The 9416-nt window shown below is 33.3% G+C and overlaps 1 protein-coding gene across 1 annotated transcript in view; it reads right to left on the reverse strand.

The window, feature by feature from the left end:
- cacnb2a (calcium channel, voltage-dependent, beta 2a) overlaps window positions 1-4904 on the reverse strand; it is a 196845-nt gene extending 191941 nt beyond the window's left edge. Inside the window, exon 1 of the mRNA XM_061965775.1 lies at window positions 4863-4904. Within this exon, the coding sequence (XP_061821759.1) occupies window positions 4863-4898 (36 nt within the window). The 5' untranslated portion in view covers window positions 4899-4904. The remainder of the gene's footprint in view (window positions 1-4862) is intronic.
- Between the last annotated feature and the right edge of the window lie 4512 nt (window positions 4905-9416).

Here is a 9416-nt window from a genome sequence, read left to right on the forward strand (position 1 = left end):
CCGGTACCAAAAAAATACCGGTATTTGCTGTACATTTTTGCAGTTACATACTGTAATATGATTTTTTTTTTTTTACAATGAATATAAATGTATGTTTTTATAATGAATCTAAAATTTATGTTTTATAATGAATCTAAAATTTTTGTTTTTACTATAAATGCACGTTTTTACAATTAATATAATGCATGTTTGTACAATTAACATAACATGCATGTTTTTACAATAAATATAAATGCATTTTGTGTCAATGAACATTACATGCATGTTTTACAATGAATATAAAATGCATGTTTTTACAACAAATATAAATGTATGTTTTACAATGAATATAAAATGTATGTTTATACAATGAATATAAATGCATGTTTTCCCATAAATATAAATGCATGTTTTTATAATGAATATAAAATGTATGTTCTTACAACAAATATAAATGTATGGTTTTATAATGAATAAAAAACATATGTTTTTACAATGAATATAAAATGTATGTTTTTACAATGAATATAAATGCATGTTTTTACAATGAATATAAAATGTATGTTTTTACAACAAATATAAATGTATGGTTTTACAATGAATATAAAACGTATGTTTTTACAATGAATATAAAATGTATGTTTTTACAATCAATATAAATGCATGTTTTTACAGTGAATATAAAATGTATGTTTTTACAATGAATATAAAACATATGTTTTTACAATGAATATAAATGCATGTTTTTACAATGAATATAAAATGTATGCTTTTACAATGAATATAAAACATATGTTTTTACAATGAATATAAAATGTATGTTTTACAATGAATATAAATGCATGTTTTTACAATGAATATAAAATGTATGTTTTTACAATTAATATAAAATGTATGTTTTTACAATCATTATAAATGTATGCAACTTCATACAATGAACATAAATGCATGCTTTTCCATAAATATAAATGCATGTTTTTATAATGAATATAAAATGTATGTTTTTACAACAAATATAAATGTATGGTTTTACAATGAATATAAAACATATATTTTACAGTGAATATAAAATGTATGTTTTTACAACAAATATAAATGTATGATTTTACAATGAATATAAAACATGTTTTTACAATGAATATAAAATGTATGTTTTTACAATGAATATAACATGTATGTTTTTACAATGAATATAAAATGTATGTTTTTACAATGATTATAAATGTATGTTTATACAATGAATATAAATGCATGTTTTTATAATGAATATAAAATGTATCCATCCATGGATGGATGGATGGATGGATAAAATGTATGTTTTTACAACAAATATAAATGTATGTTTTACAATGAATATAAAATGTATGTTTATACAATGAATATAAATGCATGTTTTCCCATAAATATAAATGCATGTTTTTATAATGAATATAAAATGTATGTTCTTACAACAAATATAAATGTATGGTTTTATAATGAATATAAAACATATGTTTTTACAATGAATATAAAATGTATGTTTTTACAATGAATATAAATGCATGTTTTTACAATGAATATAAAATGTATGTTTTTACAACAAATATAAATGTATGGTTTTACAATGAATATAAAACGTATGTTTTTACAATGAATATAAAATGTATGTTTTTACAATCAATATAAATGCATGTTTTTACAGTGAATATAAAATGTATGTTTTTACAATGAATATAAAACATATGTTTTTACAATGAATATAAATGCATGTTTTTACAATGAATATAAAATGTATGCTTTTACAATGAATATAAAACATATGTTTTTACAATGAATATAAAATGTATGTTTTACAATGAATATAAATGCATGTTTTTACAATGAATATAAAATGTATGTTTTTACAATTAATATAAAATGTATGTTTTTACAATTATTATAAATGTATGCAACTTCATACAATGAACATAAATGCATGCTTTTCCATAAATATAAATGCATGTTTTTATAATGAATATAAAATGTATGTTTTTACAACAAATATAAATGTATGGTTTTACAATGAATATAAAACATATATTTTACAGTGAATATAAAATGTATGTTTTTACAACAAATATAAATGTATGATTTTACAATGAATATAAAACATGTTTTTACAATGAATATAAAATGTATGTTTTTACAATGAATATAACATGTATGTTTTTACAATGAATATAAAATGTATGTTTTTACAATGATTATAAATGTATGTTTATACAATGAATATAAATGCATGTTTTTCCATAAATATAAATGCATGTTTTTATAATGAATATAAAATGTATCCATCCATGGATGGATGGATGGATGGATAAAATGTATGTTTTTACAACAAATATAAATGTATGGTTTTACAATGAATATAAAACATGTTTTTACAATGAATATAAAATGTATGTGTTTTTACAATCAATATAAAATCTATGTTTTTACAATGAATATAAATGCATGTTTTTACAATGAATATAAAATGTATGTTTTTAAAACAAATACAAATGTATGGTTTTACAATGAATATAAAACATATGTTTTTACAATGAATATAAAATGTATGTTTTTACAATGATTGTAAATGTATGTTTATACAATGAATATGAATGCATGTTTTTCCATAAATATAAATGCATGTTTTTACAAGAATATAAAATGTATGTTTTTACAACAAATATAAATGTATGGTTTTACAATGAAGGCTCCAGCGCCCCCGCGACCCCAAAGGGAATAAGCGGTAGAAAATGGATGGATGGATGGATGGGTTTTACAATGAATATAAAACGTATGTTTTTACAATGAATATAAAATGTATGTTTTTACAATGAATATAAAATGTATGTTTTAACAATGAATATAAAATGTATGTTTATACAATGATTATAAATGTATGTTTATACAATGAATATAAATGCATGTTTTTCCAATAAATATAAATGCATGTTTTTATAATAATCTAAAATGTATGTTTTTACAATGAATATAACATGCATGTATTACAATGAATATAAAATGTATGTTTTTACAATTAATATAACATGCATGTATTACAATGAATATTGTCAGGACTTGGTCCTTGGGGTTTGTTTTCCCGGAAGGCAACGGAAAGTTGGCGCGGGCAAGACGGGAATGTGAGTACATGATTTTATTTAACACTATCAAAAAAGAACAAACGAAAGGTGCGCACAATGGCGGAGGTACAAAACTTGGTTAATGAAAACAAAAGACTTGCACAAAGGCAAAAAACTGTACACATGAAACAAAAACTTACTTGCCATGGGACTGTGAACATGGCATGAACAGAGTGATGATAACATCTGATGTTGCCAGGCAGACTAACTGAAAACAATGGACTTAAATACTACAGACATGATTGACAACAGGTGTGTGAGACCGAACGTGAAAACAGGTGCAACTTATCGGTCGTCATGGTGACAAAACAAGAGTGCACAAATAGTCCAAAAACAAAACCGAACATAACTAAAACAAAACATGATCACACAGACATGACAAATATAAAATGTATGTTTTAACAACTAATATAAATGCATGTTTTTACAATAAAATTAGCATGCATGTTTTTACCATGAATATAACATGCTTTTTTTTTTTTTTTACAATTAATATAACCTGCATGTTTTTACAATAAATACAAAATGCATGTTTTTATCATGAATATAACATGCATGTTTTTATCATGGATAAAACATACATGTTTTTACAATAAATATAAAAGGCATGTTTTTATCATGAATATAAAATGTACGTTTTTACAACAAATATAACGCGCACGTTTTTACAATGAACATAAAATGCATGTTTTGACATGTTAGATGTGTGAAAAAGCAAAACCACACAAGCTCCAATCCAAATCTTCTGACTGCGAGGCAGACATGCTCACCACTAAACCACCGTGCTGGCCATCAAAAGATCCAACTTTTAATGTAGGAAATTAAGTCGTATGGCATAAAAGTATGTGTACAAGTAACTGTGGTATAAAAGTATGCGTACAAGTAATTGGTATAAAAGTATATGTACAAGTAAATGTGGTATAAAAGTATGTGTACAAGTAACTGTGGCATAAAAGTATGTGTACAAGTAACTGTGGTATAAAAGTATGTGTACAAGTAACTGTGGTATAAAAGTATGTGTACAAGTAACTGTGGTATAAAAGTATGTGTACAAGTAACTGTGGTATAAAAGTATGTGTACAAGTAACTGTGGTATACAAGAATGTGTACAAGTATCTGTGGTATAAAAGTATGTGTGCAAGTAACTGTGGTATACAAGAATGTGTACAAGTAACTGTGGTATAAAAGTATGTGTACAAGGTACTGTGGTATAAAAGTATGTGTACAAGTAACTGTGGCATAAAAGTATGTGTACAAGTAACTGTGGTATAAAAGTATGTGTACAAGTAACTGTGGTATAAAAGTATGTGTACAAGTAACTGTGGTATAAAAGTATGTGTACAAGTAACTGTGGTATACAAGAATGTGTACAAGTAACTGTGGTATAAAAGTATGTGTGCAAGTAACTGTGGTATACAAGAATGTGTACAAGTAACTGTGGTATAAAAGTATGTGTACAAGGTACTGTGGTATAAAAGTATGTGTACAAGTAACTGTGCTATAAAAGTATGTGTACAAGTAACTGTGGTATAAAAGTATGTGTACAAGTATCTGTGGTACAAAAGTATGTGTACAAGTAAGTGTCAATCATTCAGGTCTAAAAAGGATGAATGTTGTCAAGATGAGGAGTCAGTCAGTTATTTATCAAGATGAAAAATGGATGGATGTACTGCATGTCATTGTGAGCCTGAAAGTGCTGACAAAGCCAGTTGGATGTGCTCTGATAGAAGAACTTACTTGCAACATCATCTGCTCCTCAGCGTCCGTCTCCATGTTGGTCCTTCTTACTCTTCTGCAAGCACCAACATCTTCTGTGTGCTCGCACCTCACTGCCAGCAGGAGGAGCTTCTGCTGACACTGCAACTGCAGGAGGACATGATGAAGATGATGATGCAACCATCATCTTCATCATCACTCTGCTGCCCACTCTTGCTGCTCATAAACCATCCACTCATCATCCAACTTTCAACCATCCTTCCTTCCTTCCATCCATGTGTCATTCACCTTCAAGCGTTTTTTATCATCCAAAATCAACCCATCATCTATCTATCATCCATCCTTTCATCTATCTGTCATCAAACATCCATCCATCATCGAAACATCCATTCAATATGACATCATCCATCCATTCTTCCATTATTCATGCATCTTTCCATCCATCCATTTATCCTTTCATTCATTCATCCTTCCATAAATCATCCATCCATCATCAAGGAGTGAACATAACATCCATTCTTTCATCACTTCTATATATTTCCATCCATCTATCATCCTTTCATTTATCATCCATCTATCCATTCATCCTTCCACCATCCCTCCATCAATCGTCCATCTATTATCCTTTCATCCATCCAACATCTATCCATTCCACCTTTCATTCTTTTTTCCATTCATCATCCAACATCCATCAACATTCTCTCTGTCATCAATCCATCACCCGTCCATTAATCCATTCATCCATCCAATCTTTCATCCTTCCAGCAAAACACTCTTACATCAGTCATCCTTCCATCCACCCTTTCATTGATCCATCACCCATTTGTCATCCATCTTTCCATAATCATCCATCTATTCATCCTTTCATCTTTACAACAATCATCCCTTCTTACATGTATCCTTTTTTCCATCGACCATCCAACATCCATTAGTCTTCCATTGGTCAACCTTTCATTCATTCTTTCATCTATCATCATCTGTCAATCATCTTTCATCAATCATACATCTATTCATCCTTTCATCAATCCAAGATCTGTCCATTCTTCCGTTCATTAGTTTTCATCAACCATCTAGCATGCCACATCCATCAATCATCAACCATTTATCTGTCATCCATTCATTATCCATCCATTAATCCTTCCGTCCATGAGCCAACTTTTCATCCTTGCAGCTCTAGTCTTCCATCCATCATCCTTCAATCCATCCTTTCATCGACCCATCACCCATCTGTCAACCATCCTTCCATAATCATCCATCTATTCATCCTTTCATCTTTCCAACAATCATCCATTCTTCCATTTATCCTTTTTTCCATCGACCATCCAGCATCCAACATCCATTAATCCATCAACCATCCATCCATCATCCGTCCATTAATCAATCCACCCATCATCCAACTTTTCATCCTTCCAGTCATACAGTCTACCATCGGTCAACCTTCCATCCATTCTTTCATCCATCATCACCCATCAGTCATCCATCCATCCATCAACCATCAACCGTCCAACGATTCATCCTTTCATCCATCCGAGGTCTGTCCATTCTTCCGGTCATCCTTTTTCATCAACCATCTAGCATGCCACATCCATCAACCCATCAACCATTTATCTGTCATCTATAAATCATCCAACATCCATTCATTATCCATCCAGTAATCCTTACATCCATCAGCCAACTTTTCATCCTTCCAGCTATACAGTCTTCCATCCATCATCCTTCCATCCACCCTTTCATCGATCCATCACCCATTTGTCATCCATCCTTCCATAATCATCCCTTCATCTTTCCAACAATAATCCATTCTTCCATTTATCCTTTTTTCCATCGACCATCCAGCATCCAACATCCATCAACCATCCACCCATCAACCGTCCATTAATCCATCCATCATCCAACTTTTCATCCTTTCAGCCATACGGTCTTCCTTTGGTCATCCTTCCGTACATTCTTTCATCCATCATCACCCATCTGTCATCCATCCATTCATCCATCCTTCAACCATCTTTCCATCAATTCATCCATCCAAGATATGTCCATTATTCCATTCGTCCTTTTTTCTATTGACCATCGAGCATGCTACATCCATCAATCCAGCAACCATTTATCTGTCATCTATAAATCATCCAACATCCATTCAATATCCATCCAGTAATCCTTCCATCCATCAGCCAACTTTTCATCCTTCCAGCTATACAGTCTTCCATCCATCATCCTTCCATCCACCTATTCATCGATCCATCACCCATTTGTCATCCATCCTTCCATAATCATCCATCTATTCATCCCATCATCTTTCCAACAATCATCCATTCTTTCATGTATCCTTTTTTCCATCGACCATCCAGCATCCAACATCCATCAACCATCCACCCATCAACCGTCCATTAATCCATCCATCATCCAACTTTTCATCCTTACAACCATACGGTCTTCCATCGGTCATCCTTCCGTCCATTCTTTCATCTATCATCACCCATCTGTCATCCATCCATCCATCCATCCATCCATCCATCCATCCATCCATCCATCCGTCAACCATGTTTCCATCAATTCATCCATCCAAGATCTGTCCATTCTTCCGTTCGTCCTTTTTTCCATTGACCATCCAGCATGCCACATCCATCAATCCATCAACCATTTATCTGTCATCTATAAATCATCCAACATCCATTCATTATCCATCCAGTAATCCTTACATCCATCAGCCAACTTTTCATCCTTCCAGCTATACAGTCTTCCATCCATCATCCTTCCATCCACCCTTTCATCGATCCATCACCCATCTGTCAACCATCCCTCCATAATCATCCATCTATTCATCCCTTCATCTTTCCAACAATCATCCATTCTTTCATTTATCCTTTTTTCCATCGACTATCCAGCATCCAACATCCATCAACCATCCACCCATCAACCGTCCATTAATCCATCCATCATCCAATTTGTCATCCTTCCAGCCATACGGTCTTCCATCGGTCATCCTTCCGTACATTCTTTCATCCATCATCACCCATCTGTGATCCATCCATCCGTCAACCATCTTTCCATCAATTCATCCATCCAAGATCTGTCCATTCTTCCGTTCATCCTTTTTTCCATTGACCATCCAGCATGCCACATCCATTAATCCATCAACCATTTATCTGTCATCTATACAACATCCAACATGAGGCGGTATAGCTCGGTTGGTAGAGCGGACGTGCCAGCAACTTGAGGGTTCCAGGTTCGATCCCCGCTTCCGCCATCCCAGTCACAGCCGTTGTGTCCTTGGGCAAGACACTTTATCCACCTGCTCCCAGTGCCACCCACACTGGTTTGAATGTAACTTAGATATTGGGGTTCACTATGTAAAAGCGCTTTGAGTCACTAGAGAAAAGCGCTATATAAATATAATTCACAATTCACAACAACATGCATTCATTATCCATCCATTAATGCTTCCATCCATCAGCCAACTTCCAGCTATACAGTCTTCTATCCATTATCCTTCAATCCATCCTTTCATCTATCCATCACCCGTGTATCATCAATCCATCAATCATCCATCCAACATCTGTCCATTCTTCCATCGACCATCCAGCATTCAACAATCTGTCATCTATCCATCATCCAACATCCATTCATTATCTGTCCATTAGTCCATCCTTTCATCTATCCATCACCCATCTGTCATTATACATCCGTTATCCATCCTTTCATCAATCATCCATCTACCCATTGTTTATTCATCCAAACCTTTGTCCATCATCCATTCATAATCCATTCATCATATATCATCCCTTCTTTCATCATTCACACATATTTCAATCCATCCATCCAACATTCATCCTCTGAGTATTTACAGATTAGTTCTTGGAATGTATTTTCTTAAACCTCTACCTAAAATTAAAGTACCAATGATTGGCACGCACACACTAGGTGTGGCGAACTTATTCTCTGCATTTGACCCATCACACTTGATCACCCCCTGGGAGGTGAGGGGAGCAGTGAGCAGCAGCAGTGGCTGCGCCCGGGAATCATTTTTGGTGATTTAACCCCCAATTCCAACCCTTGATGCTGAGTGCCAAGCAGGGAGGTAATGGGTCCCATTTTTATAGTCTTTGGTATGACTCGGCCGGGGTTTGAACTCACGACCTACCGATCTCAGGGCGGACACTCTAACCACTAGGCCACTGAGTATGATCTACAAATGCGTGATAGAAAAAACTAATCCATTCATTTATTCTTCGCTCATCCAGCCGTCATCCATCCTTTCTTTAACCGTCCATTCCTCGACCCATCCTCCATCAGTCATCCACTGTCATCCAGCACCCATCCACCCAACTGTTATCCCATCCATTCATCCTTCTATCATCTATCTTTCCATCCACCAATCATCCATGAATGGACCTGAATGGTCTCAAAGAGGAAGGTGTGGCTTTGTGACGTCAAAGTGGGCGTGACTCCAACATCAGGATAGCAGCAAAGCTATCTATAATTTAATCCTTGTGTAATGTTCATATTGTTGTTACTCAGCCAGCGTCTGTGGGTCTGATGGACCCGTTGCATTTTTTAAATACTGAACAGATGTTTACC

Source organism: Nerophis lumbriciformis, linkage group LG07 (genome assembly GCF_033978685.3).
Source record: "Nerophis lumbriciformis linkage group LG07, RoL_Nlum_v2.1, whole genome shotgun sequence".
In the NCBI taxonomy this organism is placed as follows: domain Eukaryota; kingdom Metazoa; phylum Chordata; class Actinopteri; order Syngnathiformes; family Syngnathidae; genus Nerophis; species Nerophis lumbriciformis.